At 41.4% G+C, this 14,126-nt stretch overlaps 3 protein-coding genes and 1 non-coding gene across 8 annotated transcripts in view; 2 read left to right on the top strand and 2 right to left on the bottom strand.

The window, feature by feature from the left end:
* phactr3b (phosphatase and actin regulator 3b) overlaps window positions 1-1,339 on the top strand; it is a 42,889-nt gene extending 41,550 nt beyond the window's left edge. For both annotated transcript variants that reach the window (XM_034868506.1, XM_034868507.1), the window contains exons 12-13: window positions 235-311; window positions 791-1,339. In XM_034868506.1, the coding sequence (XP_034724397.1) occupies window positions 235-311; window positions 791-806 (93 nt within the window). In that variant the 3' untranslated portion in view covers window positions 807-1,339. The remainder of the gene's footprint in view (window positions 1-234; window positions 312-790) is intronic.
* A 1,164-nt stretch (window positions 1,340-2,503) lies between these two features.
* Window positions 2,504-2,597, bottom strand: LOC117944159. Its single transcript, XR_004656514.1, has one exon. It is a non-coding gene; the product is annotated as a U6 spliceosomal RNA (small nuclear RNA).
* Window positions 2,598-5,222: 2,625 nt separating this feature from the next.
* On the bottom strand, window positions 5,223-7,735 carry ppp1r3db (protein phosphatase 1, regulatory subunit 3Db). 2 transcript variants are annotated; one of them, XM_034868530.1, is made up of 3 exons: window positions 7,528-7,735; window positions 6,346-7,344; window positions 5,223-5,239 (listed from the first exon to the last, which is right to left on the bottom strand). In XM_034868530.1, exon 2 carries the CDS (start codon window positions 7,322-7,324, stop codon window positions 6,428-6,430), a length of 897 nt encoding a protein of 298 aa, XP_034724421.1. In that variant the 5' UTR covers window positions 7,325-7,344; window positions 7,528-7,735; the 3' UTR covers window positions 5,223-5,239; window positions 6,346-6,427. The 2 variants fall into 2 exon arrangements, with proteins under 2 accessions (XP_034724421.1, XP_034724422.1); XM_034868531.1 differs by lacking the exon at window positions 7,528-7,735 and having other exon boundaries at window positions 6,346-7,408.
* A 1,660-nt stretch (window positions 7,736-9,395) lies between these two features.
* The window catches only part of LOC117942822 (solute carrier family 41 member 3-like), a 13,050-nt gene continuing 8,319 nt past the window's right edge, over window positions 9,396-14,126 (top strand). Inside the window, exon 1 of one of the 3 annotated variants that reach the window (XM_034868516.1) lies at window positions 9,396-9,655. In XM_034868516.1, coding sequence (XP_034724407.1) covers window positions 9,458-9,655 — 198 coding nt within the window. In that variant the 5' untranslated portion in view covers window positions 9,396-9,457. Of the gene's footprint in view, window positions 9,656-11,220; window positions 12,868-14,126 lie in introns of those variants that run through there. The other 2 variants (XM_034868514.1, XM_034868515.1) reach the window with 2 other exon arrangements.

The following is a 14,126-nucleotide window of genomic DNA, read 5'->3' as shown; positions in this document are numbered from 1 at the left end:
GATAGTAAATTGCTTTCTACGTGATATTAAAAAAAGGCTGTAAAAACTTGGGGAACCCTGCAGAAACCCTGTCTCTCACAATATTTCTAATCTACCCCCCCCATTAGGTGCTAATCTGCACCTCAATAACAGATGTTCCATTCTCCATTTTCATAACATCTCATCTCATTTGAGCGGCTGTGTGAATGTATGAAGGGAAACACCTTCACGCTTCATGTTGTTTTTGTTCCGCAGGCTGCGATACGGAAGGAGCTGAACGAGTTCAAAAGTACTGAGATGGAAGTTCATTCCTCGAGCAAGCATCTGACAAGGTCAGTTTGAACGCGTACTAATCTCTGCTTTTCATTTTGCTCTTTTTTTCTTTGTCTGCTTTATTATTAGTGGGTGATGTCTAAAAAGGGTCAGTGTGACATTGTGAGAAAAAGACCCAAAGGTGCATTAGCCCACAGTTTCACATCAATGAGTGCACACCCTGCAGAGTAGAGCTTAAATTTAGCTGCAACAAGGCCCCTAGAGATAAGAGAGTTGCACCCTTTGCAACACCTTTCATTATAATGAATGTCCGTATATATTTAGCTTACGTTTTGCTTACTGTCTGTTGCTAAAAAAAGAAAAACTGAATTTGCTGGGGGGCTGTGCTCAAGCAAGATCCCATTTTTGAGGAGAGGCCATTGGCTGCTTTCAAGAGCACTGTACGTGGGGCTAATAATAGGACCTTTGATTGATGAAACCCGAGAATGTGTCTCTTTCAGCCCAACCTCACACTGTCCCCACTCTTTTCCCCTTGCAGGTTCCACCGGCCATAGCAAGGTTTTTTTCTGTGAAGAGTTGCTGATATCTGGTTCTGTCAGGGAAGACCTCGCACCAAGTCTTCCAGCGTCCTGGCCCACAGTTAGTGGGTGTCCAGGGTATTTGGGTTCAGTGAACCTTGGAGGCTATGTCTCTAGAAATGGAGCTGCTGGCAGACGAGGACGCATGCCGCAAGCTTCACTTCGGCTCAAAGGAACATCTCCTTAAACCTCACTTCACCTTGTCAGAGGAGTGGGAAGAATCACGTATTCGCCATAGACAAGCAGAGACTTTCTTTTGTAAACAGACTCTTTTGAAAGACGTCCTTTTTGATGCGACACGGGGGGAGAGTGCATGTGACCGAGTCGACCAGTCCCAGTCCAGTATCAGTAGTCACATCCCCGAGCTGTGTCTGAGCCTCACCGATTCAGTTGATGATGCGTTTCATATCAACAGTGTTAACAAAAACCTTGTCTGTGTAAAAGACAAAAAAATCCTTTGTAAGCACTATTTATTGTCTGCACAATACAGGTTTTCAATTTGTAACAAACTTTGTTTGTCTTCTGTATAATTTTTTTTAAACACCTTTTAATATCAGGGCATAACAGAAGTGTTTTAAAATGTTCTTGCAAAGGTCAGAATTAGGGTGGTAATCGCTAACCACACATCATAAAAGGGTTGCAATCCCTGGGGTCTGTTTCAGAAAGCGGGTGTAGTGTTAGTTAACCCTGAGATGGGGGGGGGGGGGGGGGGGGACTCTGGGTTTTCTGTTTCAGAAAGGGAGGTTAATTAAACCTGAGAGGGGGGGGGGGGGGACTCCAGCCCGTTTGAGAAAGAGAGGTAACTTAACCTCAGAGTTAAGGATCGACCGATATGGATTTGGTACTGTCGATACTGATTTTCTTTTCATCGGCCTTAGTCGATGACCGATTTTCTTGAGCCGATATTTGGACTTGAGACTGCTTTTGCTACCTCAATTTACATCATAAAAATGTAAATCCTGCCACACTGGATTTGATTTCGGAATCTGCACTGCCATTTCTTAATTAATTAAAAATAATAAACAAAAGCACAGATCAGTGTCACTTCTGCAATCATCTTGCATTCATATCACCCAAATTATGTGTGCAATGTGCATCATATGGATGGGTGCACTGCATATGGTTAACTGTGCAGGGGGAAAGGCTTTCATCAACATCTGCAACACAGCCTTGCATGCATTCATGCCATAGAAGAAAGATATAATCAGGTCATCACTCAATATCCTCTCTCAACACATTTAAGTAAATTAAGAAAACAAACCTAAAAAGCAGCCATTGAAATAAAGTGCTTGATTTGTAATTTTTCAGGGTTGAACTCAGTTTTTCAAACCTTCCTGGAACAGACCCCAGGTTTATATAATCATGTTTGTGCTTTAGTAAGCAGATAATAAAATTGTAGTGAAGTTCAGCTTGTTGCATCCGATCAAGCGGCAATTGGGTTACGAGTGCAGGCAGTGACCTGTTTCATCTCATCATGCTGTGCATTATTCTCTTAGAAACGAGGACCGGCATCATTTATAGTGCATTAAGCAGGTTTAATCCCCTCATTACAACATGTCAACGTCACTGCATTTGTTCAATTTGAAGTGAGTTGTTGATCTAATAACTCTTTGTGCTGCTGCATCACACTGCCAGAGAAACAAGATTTTTTATTTTTTTTTGTCCTTCTGTCTTAAAAATGAGAACGCTACACGATTGGGCGTGTCATCCTTGCACAGGGCCATGCTAATCGTCTCTGTATCGCAGAGAAACAAGAATGAAACCTGCTACTGACCCACTGTGATGTGGCGTCACACTGAATGTATCCCTGGCCTCGTTATTCCCAGGCAAACGTGTTAAAATGATACACACTGTAGGTACATGTAAGGGCGCTAAAACTAAGGCTCTTTTTAGAAGGCAAAAAAAAAATCTTACTTGAGATTAAATGTGGTAAAAATAGAAGCAACCCTGGCACATTAACATCTCTAACAGGTACATTCAGATTAGTTTATTTTCTGACATCAACATGCACGTAATGTGAGTCCAAGCCTCCGTCCTGGCACCGGTGGAGGAACATATGGCAGTACCTGTTAAAATGACACTGTACTCCCAAGACCACTCGCTGTCTGGAGTAATGAAACGAGCAGCTATTTGACGAGAGATGATAGTGGCCAGTCCGGTCCAGAACAGCCTGGTAACCTGTGGAGATGTGTGGGAGGAACGAGGGATGCTCTCATGAGCGTGAGGGGGATATCCTGGCTTACGGGTGTCCCTCGGCTAGGTGAAGGCCAAGGGTAAAAACACACGCACACACGTTCACGCGCACACAGAACATATGTTCAGCAGTATCTAGCCAACTGTAAGCGTGATGACATTTTGGTCCAAAACTAGGATTTGGATAATAAAAGCACGTCATATTTTGGACCATTTCCTTTTTTCCCATTATATTTCCTGGAAAACATTTGAACTGCGTTGCATAAGAACAATACACAACACCACTGATACTCAACAGTGAGCACTGAGCATCCAGAACTGTTATTTTGAACCACACATTAGGTTTATGTCAACACAATGTTGCTACATTCAGTCATTCGCTTGAGACCAACTGAACAATCATTACACAGTTCTTTTATTCCAAATCACACAGGCTATTATGGTGTTTTGAAGATGTAACTCATAATGATGCATCAATTTAACAATTTACAATAAATCTTAGACAGTATCCGGAGCAAACGTCTCCATTGAGCATCGTCTTGGCTCCTTATATGGGGGCCTCTTACATAACTACCGGCAACAAGCACAAGATGACAGGGCCAAATAAAGGCACAGTGCAGCAAGGCAGCATGGATGCGTATCCCAAAAACACTTTGACATGACAAATAAGACTGTTAGTGAAGAACATCCATAAAAACAAGCACCATGCAGGACAGTGAAACCCAGGCAGGCCTTGAACAACTGAGTATTTTTTTGTTGGTCTAACTGTCAAAAGGTTAAGGAGAAACTACTATTTAATTTCAGGTACTGAGGACATACTCAAGCCTCACAGCATTGAGACACTTTCTTGTTGTTGCTGTGCTACAGATTGCAAATTATTGCTTTGCACATGCCTTTGTCCACTTTATAACTGCTACAGTGGAATAAGTCATTGTCTGTGAATCCAATAATTACAGACTACAGCGGCCATGTGCAAGAAACAACCACAAAGAGTTAGAGGTGAGAGCCTCAGATACAATGCACATTTCTTTAGGGACTGCGACTGGTTATGGTTCTTTCATTTTGATTTATTTTACCTGCAAAATAAAAATGTTTGCATAAGTTTTTGAGTAAAAAACTTTTTTTATTTACAATTTGAATGCAGGTATGTGTTCCTCCTAAGAGAGTACCTTCTGGCCACATCTAGGGTCTTACTTTTAAGCAACAGTCCCCTCTAGTGTCTTAAACCTGCAACATCTGACTGCCTCAAAATCGCACACAGATTTCAGCGTTCCTGGAAAGAGTGGTTGATGAGTGTATGAGGTGGCTCCAGAGTAGCACTTCAGCGATCAATGTACACTTTAAATAATACATGTGTACATTTCTTTAACACATCATTCTTGAAATTACTGTATTGTTCTGTGTTACTACTGTTGCTATCAGTTATCAGAAAAAAAAGGTGTTTAGTTTACTTTTTCACTTGCGAAATTATCTTTTAAATTGACAAAAATGGCTCAATTCAAACAGGATCCAAAAAATACTTTCTCTCTTCATTCACCACTGTACATATTTTTTATGAAATAAGATGTAATGGCGTCCACCGGAAGAGGAGGGACCCCTCTGTCTTGACACAGAGTTAGACACTCCTCACTGTTCAGTTGTTTTAGTACAGTGGAAAACTAAAGCAGATGGCATTAGTAGCACTTGGAGGATGCAGAGCAACGTGATTTTTACCCCCAGAGATTCTGGCACATGTCTTGCTGTCAAGAAGTGACAGATTCAACGAATATGACCAAAACCTTTTTATTTATATATATATTCATATATATATATATATACACACACACACACATATACTACCGGTCAAAAGTTTGGGGTCACTCACAAATTTCCATTGGACTCCATTATAGACAGAATCCCAGCTGAGATCAGTTGCCTTGTTTTTTTTTAACCAGGGCAGCAGTTTCCAGATTACATTATGTGCTTACATAAATGCAAAAGGGTTGTTTCATGTTTTCTTAGTTAGTTTTTAAAATAATATCAGATTAGTAAACAAAATGAGCATTTGGAACATTGGATGAATGGTTGCTGACAATGGGAAATGTAGATATTGCATTAAAGATCAGCCACCCACTCAGATCAGCTGGTATCCTGTCTATAATGGAGTGAAATTTAAAATTTGTAATTGACCCCAAACTTTTGACCGGTAGTGTATATATATATATATATAAAATTACCTTCTAAGCCTTCAGTAAGCAAACCTATTACTTTAGTTTTCTCCAAGTGATGGATTTTTTCAAACCTTGTATCCCTAAAACAAGGCTTGACTGTCTGAGTAATGTTTTGGGTGTTCAGATAGCTGGGATCATGTTTAAAGCATGGCATACTAATACAGACCCAAGAATGTCCTCCTATGAGCCAAACGTTGCCCCCTGCCAGAAAGTTCTCTGGAATCTGGCCTCTCGTATCAGTGGAAACTTTTTGGTGACAAGCCAATGCTAAAGGAGCTCAAAGGTCACAATGCAACACGGGAGCTAACACTGCTCCCTGTAATCCTCCTTCAAAAACAAAACAAGCTCCAGAAGAATGGGGTCAAGCCCTGTTAGTCATATCAGAAAGTACACAGTTACAAATAAACAGGTTGCTCAGGTTGGACCAACAGGTCACTAAGCTCTTTCCATAAAATGGATTTGTTGCCTTATGAAAATTCTGTGTTCTGAGATACAACAATAGTGTTAGGGTAACTCACACTGTTAATCATTAAATTGGGTCCCCAGATTTGCTGAAAGTGCATTTAAGTGGATTTAATCAAAATAAAAGCCAGGCAGGAGAACAGGAATCCCCACAGGACTTGAACCTGACTGGTTTTTTTTAAAGGGGTTATCTCACCTAAAAATGGAATCACAAAGCCAATTTTATAAACTAGAGGTATTGGGGGGGGGGGGGGGGTAGTGTGCTTTCGAGCTGCATTGTGGGAAATGGAGCGCCAAGCATAGGGTTTGTAACATCTCTGGTGACGGTCCCACAACTGTTAGAAACATTTAGTCCCGTTGATCCTATTTGTGTCTTTGCTGCCTTCATGGCTGTACTAAGGTTAGATCTGTTGTGTGCTGGGTTTATGTTTTAACAGGTATATCTGTCAACCCGGCCCGGCTCTCAAACTGGTTAGCTCAAAACAACACACAGGCCAAAACACAAACAGAAAGTCAGTCGCAGAACGGACATTTTAAATACTGGCATTGGCACTGTTGTCAGAAAAGATAGTATGTCAACACTGCATGTCTCCTAAATATCTAATCACCCATCGGGGTCATTTTTGGATTTACTACAGTAAATATTTTACATTGACCTTTAAAGTCAAATAAATGTTGCTTTCTGGTCAGCCATGTTTGTGTGCAGGGGTTACAGCTCCCTCGTGTGGACACTCAGGTAAAATGCAGCATGCTGTCCTCGCACTCCCTGGGCACTGTCACCTTGTAACTGTGACATGACAGTTTGTAATTATTTCCATTGTTGTTGTCCCAATAATTACATCCTTTTACATGGTAGCAGATGGCAAATTCTAAAATGGCTCCTGGCTGCAGAATGAAGGGGGGGACGGGCAGACGAAATCTGAAGATATCTGTTTCTGGTGCTTCACACTCCCCACGGTTCCCACTGGACACCCAGGATGCTGTTGTTTCCGTGTGTGTCTTCCAGTTTGTGAACGAGTAATGCACTGTGACGTCTTTCTCATAAGCTAAATTTAGTACTTGTGTAGTGCCTGTTATCCCCTGCTCTGAACACAGGACCTGCTCCAGACACACGCTCTGAGCGCAGAGACGCTTCATGAAGTCCGTTTGAGCCCCCATGTTTTCAGGGAAACAGGGTTTGAAGTAAGGCAGGGACAGCTCCAAAGACTTCCTGAACGCCAGTTCAGAGCTCATCAGTAGTCTAAACATAACATGCTGAGGTATCAGGGGGTGCTCTTGAGCTTTGAAGACCTTAACATCCTCTAACTCTAGGCCCAATGAGTCCACAAAGCGTACCTGCAGACTCCGAAGTTCCCTTTTCCTCTCTGCAGACGAAGGAAGAGACTGAGCTCGTTTCCTCATGATTGTCTTGGTTGGAGGATCACTGGGAAAGCTGTGCTTTAAATTGAGTTCCTTTACTGATGGAGTTCTTGGACTTGGAGGGCGTATCCGGACCGGGGCTTTGGGAGGGGGTGGCTTGGGATCGTAAATGTCCCGAAGGCGAATGGTCATGGTTCTATTGGTGCATACATTACTGGAACCCCTGATGAATTGAGGCTGGATTCCACTCTTTTCACCAGAACTGGCCATGTCTGTCACATCACACACACCTTGAGAAACAAACCAGTCAGTCTATAACTTTAAAATGGAAGCCTTTAAACTGCACATGCAAATATCCTGACAATCACCAGTTTACTAGAAAAAAATGCAATTTTTTTTTTACATTCAAATGTTTAAAATCTAAAAGAATGCACATGAAGCTACATGCTTAACGTGTTCAAGAAGAACCAAACCTTTCCAGCAGAGACTTCTTGTGTTCGGTTGCTGAGCCGCTGCCTCTTGCACTGACCTTGTTCACAGTCTGATAGCACAGTTGTTACGAACCCTGCCCCCAGATGACAGGAAGCCTGCCTCTGCCAACAAATGCCAGTAACACTCCACAGCAAACTAAACCCAACATCTTGAGCAGAATCAGAATCAGCTTTAATAAAGTTAGTGGAAGCATACGAGGAGAATTTGACTCTGGCTTTTTGTTGCTCTCGATGTTGGCTACATACTACACAGAAATAGACATACTGCTAAAAATAAGGGCAACAGAGCTGAACAAGGTACACGTAAACATTTAACTTATTTGTACTGCTATATTTGTCTATGAAAAGTGTATAAATACACACACAAAAGCATATTCCTATGCACATGTAAACATTTAGACAATTATTATTACATTTACATATGCATCAAAGTTAGACAAAAAGGCTTATTCATCTTTGCTGGAAGAGATATGGGCACTGGATTATTACAGAACTGCACAGTAAAAGTGTTTCATAATACTTGTGCATGTAGTGTAAGAAGTACTTAGTCCAAACATATTATTTTATGATAGAAATGCATCGCATACCAAAGTTAGGTGAAAAGGCTTTTTATTGTTGGCTGAAAGGGATTTTTGAATTTGGATTAACCTACTCAACTACTCAAAACGGCAGACGGCAGATAATGTAGTCAGAAGACTTGATAAAGAACACAACCTGAGTACAAAGCTACCAGGGACTGGAATGAAAACTCGATCCAAAGACTAAAACTGTAATCTGTGGCTCCTACCCTTTGAGCTCAGCCCTTGACATGTAACATGAGACCTTAGCTGGGGACGGGAGGTGCAGAGTCAATATTTATAGGTAGGCTAGTGGGTTATGCCTTAATACTCTTTTATATATTTTTGCCTCTTTATAGTCCAACGCCCTTCAAACTATTTTGATTTACATATTTTCCAAGAAAAACAATAAAAGACATCAAACCACTACCTCTTTGAAATGTAGATGTTTTAGTGATTGGCATTATTGACAATGTGTCATTGTTTGATAATGACTGTTTTGCATTAAAATGTAAGATGAATATATTGTGAGATGTACTATTTTGTCTCCATGGTAAAACAATTTGACTTCTAGCTTCTAGAAACAAAAAAACATATGTGTCTTAAGCTGTTAAAACAATAATAATGTACTTTTGATGTATTTAGACAAAAATGTGAATTACTTCGTTACTTTTTGATATTACCTTCCAGCCATTGCCAAACGAGTTGCTACAAAGCTAACTAGGACCATACACACACACACACACACACACACACAAATATATATATATATACATATATAATACAGAAAAGGGGCTGCACAATAAGTTAGCACCTTGAGCATAGTTCAGGTTGTCAATCAATGCGTATCATTATAGATTTTGAAATGTAGAGTCAAACTATGAAAGTAGGGGTTATGTAAATATACTGTATTTAGATGAGTAAAAGTCTTCTGCCCTTCTTTTCACATAATGTCTACTTCAGAGTAAAAGCTATTTTGTGGGACGTTAAGATTTAATGGCTTCTTCTGGTTCACAAAAAAGTTATTATTGGAATATTTGAATTGATTATAGGTTTGTAAAAACAACAAATATTGATACTGCAGCCACAGAGTTTCCACTGCTCTGAATGACTAGAGTAGAGACCTCATCGAGTCATACTGAATTGGAATAGTCTCAATAAAAGAGATGAATGTTAGAGCATTTTTGGGGTGTTTATACTGATATTGTAACAGTGATAGAAGGGAGCTCATTCTGTAAGATGGTGATATTCAAAATCCCACAAGTCCTGAACTGTCAACATCAATCAATACAACAGAGCTAACAGGCTTGGCAGACTAACACTGTTGGACTCCTCTTGTTGTCAGCTTGGTTTGAATGGGCACAAAACGTTGCCGGCTGTACAGAGCACACATGACTCTCAGCAGAATTAGTTGTCCTGACACGATGGAGGAGGAGAAGCTCCACGTTTCCTCCAGAGAGTCGTCCAGGGTGACCTGCCTCCAGGTGCTGCCTTCATACCTGCTGGCCGGGCTGGGCATGGTGATGGCCGGCATGCTGCTGGACCAGCTGCAGGTCAGTGACACACTGGTGTTGAATCACAGAGCTCTGGGACACCAGTACAGGTCTGTACTGATGCGGTCACATTCAAATCCCTTCTGAAAACCCATCTCCTTAGAACAGCCTTCAACCTATAATAAGATCACACTTAATCTACTGTTTGTTGCTCGTTTTTAAATATGCATGTTTTTATGTTTTGTGTGGTTTTATTGCTTTACTTGCTTTTATTGCACTCACCATAGTTTTATTGTGAAGTTTCTTTGAGTACATGGAAAAACGCTATTTGAATGCATGTAAACTGTATTAGTATTATTATACTTCCAGCATTACATTAATCCCAGTATATTCAGTAACTGGTGCTGTGAAAAAGAGTCATTGTCGGATTATTTTCAAAGAGTCTATCTAGGAAAGAGCATGTTATAAAAGGGAATATGATTGCATGTTATAAAAGGGAATATGATTTTAAATCCGACAAAGTAATCATATCCATTCATATCTTTCTCTCTCTGAAAGGACTGAGCTGTGAGCTGGCAGGTGGAGTGTGTGTGTGTGTGTGTGTGTAGGTTACAGTGACATAAAAAGTGGACCTGTTCTGTCCTTGGCAGCAAGGTACAGCTACACATGCAAGTTGATTTAAGGATAGTATGCAATATAGAGTAAATAAAACTATGGAACAAAGGGAAGGAGACACATTATGAAAATGTGTACACATAACTATACTGGTGTATAAGTAACTTGTTATGGAACCCTTAAATCGCGTTATCAGATTCTACATTTCATATTAAAACGTGTCTGCCGAACATCTGTTCCATATTAAATACATAAAAACAAACATGAAATAGGCTTCATGGTGGATGGCTCAGTTGGTTGAGCGAGCGCCCATATAAACAGATTTAGTCCTCAATGGAAAAGACCCGGGTTCAACTCTGATGCGCGGTCCTTTGCTGCATGTCATTCCCCCTCTCTCGCTCCCCTTTCATGGCTTCAGAAAATGACCGAAAGTATAAAAAAATCAATAAAGAAATAGCTTCATGGAAACTCAGACGTGAAATGCGTTAAGTAATATCTTAGACAGAGCAAGTGAGCAACGTGGCGTTACTAAGGATCCCACTGCACGTTACTCTCACTGCCAGATGGGGGGGGGGGGGGGGGACAAATGTTCTGCATTCTAGTTTTAAGGTTGAGCTGCAGTCATCACTGACATTGAGACGTGTAGACAGAAGCTGTAGCTACTGTATTTGGAATGAGGCCAATACAAGGAAAAAACTTTTTTTGATTTTTTTAAATGGTTTAATTTAAAAGGTTTCCAAAATATGATACATTACCACTGAGGGATGTGACTTGTAATTTGCTGGTCAATCTTTAGCAGCTGTTGCTTCACAATTAAAATGACAGCCAGAAGTCAGAAGGGGGAGCTGCAGAGAACAGAGCACCCATTCAAAGTCATGTCTCAAGGACACTTTTCAGCTGAGTCACTGTACTCTGTGTGTGTGTGTGTGTGTGTGTGTTGTCATGGCTTACTATGTATTCTGTAATGGCTTTTATTATAATATACAAAAACTAAAATGAGATTTTCAGAACTTATTTTATTTCTGTCTTTCCTTTAAGCCTAAATAGCACTTTAGGTGTATGTAGAGACTATGGATTTGAATCTCTGTTTGCCAGACTTTGGCCAAATAATTAGGTAAAACAGACAATTGAGTGGTGTAGTAAACTCTGATGGACTGAAGAAGTCCAGCGGATGAAAATTAGTGGCAGCCTGTGTGTTTTCCTACAACCAAGGAGGATACTCTGTGTCCTTTCCAGGCAGCAGCAGCAGCAGCAGCACGTGTTGGTGACAGGTACAGCACCTGATGCTCATTCAGATTGCGTCACCCACTAGTAAGGACATCAAGACCAGGGAAAGGAGGAGCTATCAAAGAGGGGGAAAGCATGATGCAGTATTTTCTGAAATGATAGCAACCAGGAGAAAGGAAGGAGAACTGAAGAAAGAAGAGTCCTGATAGAGTCTGGTCACTTTATTCACAGACATCTCCAGCATCTCCTCCTCACACACTCACACACACACTGTCCTCCCGGCTTGTCCCTCCCTCCACCACAGAGTACCAGGACATCTTATCAGTCTGGAATCAGAGGGAAGACCTGGCAACGACAGTCATAGTGTTTCGTCAGACAAGCCTTAGACATCCCACTGTCCATCAGTGTCCTTTCACACAGCTCGCAGCCTGGAACGGACAGCCCGGCGTTCCCCCGATTAAAATGAAGAAGAGTGATCAAGCTCGCACAGAGCATCAGCACAGTGGCGAGGAGAAAGAGAGGGAGCTGTGGCGGGAAAAGGAGGACAAGGAGCGGCAGCACAGGAGGGCTGAAAAGAAAATGCTGGCTTTCTGGATGTCCTTGTCCCACAAGACCTGGACACTCTTCAGGCACCGTAAGAGGCCGGCCTTCCAGCGGTCCACCTCGGCCGTCCGGCTACTGAAGAGTGAGGCATGAGGAGGGACAGTGTGTGTGCATGTACGTGTGTGTGTGTGTGTGTGTGTGTGTGTGTGTGTGTGTGTGTGTGTGGAGGTCTGTCAGTAGCAGAGTGCCAAAAGAGGCCTCACAGACCTGCTGTCAAGTGGACGTGTGTGTGTGTGTGTCTAAATATATGTGTGTGTGTGTGTGTGTGTGTGTGTGTGCACTGTTTAAGTGGATAAAAGCAGCTTCTTTCAACTAGTCCACCATCTGCAAAAGTACTTTGTGTTGCTGGAGTGAAAGGTGAAGGGCAGAACAAGCTTGTTTAGTCCACCTGTCACATTTATTTGCAAAACTTCTTGAAAGAAACCAGCAAAGAACCATCACCTGTGATTTTGGGAACAGTCAAAACAGGAAATCCAGTTAGTGTTCCCGCGGTTGAAATGGATTATTTCCAAAGGAACATCCTTCTCAAATCAGCTTGACTGATTCAGCAAAACAGCTTGGAAGCGGATTTTTGCGGTGTCCTTCCCTACCGACGCTACAACCTGGCAGGAGTGAGTTAATGGGGATAAGCCATGGTGGTGACAAATCTTTCTCTGGAGCTGCGTTTCCGAGGGAAGAAGCTGAGGGGCTTCACGTGCAAAGTGACCCGCTGGGCCCACGGTTTCCTGCCTGAGAGCTCTTGGATCATGGCTGCCCAGATCCTTCTGCCGTACCTGTTGTCTGGCCTGGGCATGGTGGCGGCTGGGATAGTCATGGATGTAGTGCAAGTATGGAAAAAAACAATGCTCCAAACTGTGTCTGTGGGTGTGAGATGACATGATTGTACTGCCATTTTTTCTTTCTTTTTAAATCTATTGTTGTTAATGCGCTAACACTAAATGCGAGACGATCAATATGACAGGTGTTGTTTTATGTTTTTATGACTTTTCATGATCACCACTTCTTTCCAATCGGTGTATTGTTTCATTTACCTTTCAGATACAGTAGTGGTGAGTGGCTGGAAAGCAAATAGAGTCAGACAAAGGATGAATGGGATGCTTTGTAATGAATCTGTATTCTAATAGTTAGGGATGACCCTTGCAAACAATAAAAAAGCACTTGAGAAATGAAAAAAAAATAATTAATAATGATATAATAATAGTAATTATTAATAATTATTAGTAATTAATAAAATAATAATAATAATAATAGGTAATTAGGTAAGTAGGCCTGCACAATTAATCGTTATAAAATAACTTCACTTTTTATGAATTCAATTCTCATCTCATTTTACAAGCCGACTGCATCCCAAACGCTACTTTCTTCTGTGAGTTTTAAACACAAACTGTATAAAATAGAGTTTAAAGCGCTCCCAAGCGCAGCGATGCTCTCCCTTCTCTTTATTGAAGCCTCTGTGTCTACAGGCTTGTGGTGATGCGCAACTTGCTAAAGAGTCGTGATTCATATTTTTTAAAACTGTGATACAGAAGATTGACATAATAATTACATAATATTTGGCTTTTCCATATACAGAGAGAACATAACTGGCACTGTAACTGTGCAGACAAACAACAGAACATAAAGGACACAGCCAGGCAGACCGCAGTATCAGACACAGAGTCAGATAGAAACAGAGCCACCTAATAACTCTCTCCCTGTTTAGCCTCTTGTAAACACCGAACCAGCATGGCATTATTGACACCCTGAACTATGCAGCAGGTCACCCAGAGCTGACAGCTCAAGTTTCATGGCAGATAGGACATGGAAATACAGACACTTATCAAATCAATTAACACTCACTGGTCAAACAATTCAGGATGTCTTAATTCACTGCTGCTTGTGAGAGGCGGTAAGAAACATGATCAAACAATTAGAGCATGTTTTTTTCTTCTTCTTGATAACATGGACCTACATAGAGTGGTTTGTTCACTGCTGGCTACAAGTTAGCAATCAATATTTCTATAGAGCTCCCCCTACAGGTTTCTCTATAGAGCCCCCCCCCTACAGGTTTCTCTATAGAGTCCCCCCTTCAGGTTTCTCTTTAGAG

This window comes from Etheostoma cragini, chromosome 4 (assembly GCF_013103735.1).
Source record: "Etheostoma cragini isolate CJK2018 chromosome 4, CSU_Ecrag_1.0, whole genome shotgun sequence".
Classification (NCBI taxonomy): Eukaryota; Metazoa; Chordata; class Actinopteri; order Perciformes; family Percidae; genus Etheostoma; species Etheostoma cragini.
Note: the sequence above shows the minus strand (reverse complement) of the source record. Positions and strands in the feature narration are given on the sequence as shown.

Coding starts and splice junctions, on each gene's coding strand:
- ppp1r3db (XM_034868530.1), bottom strand. CDS start 7,324: ATGGCCAGTTCTGGTGAAAAGAGTGGAATCCAGCCTCAATTCATCAGG.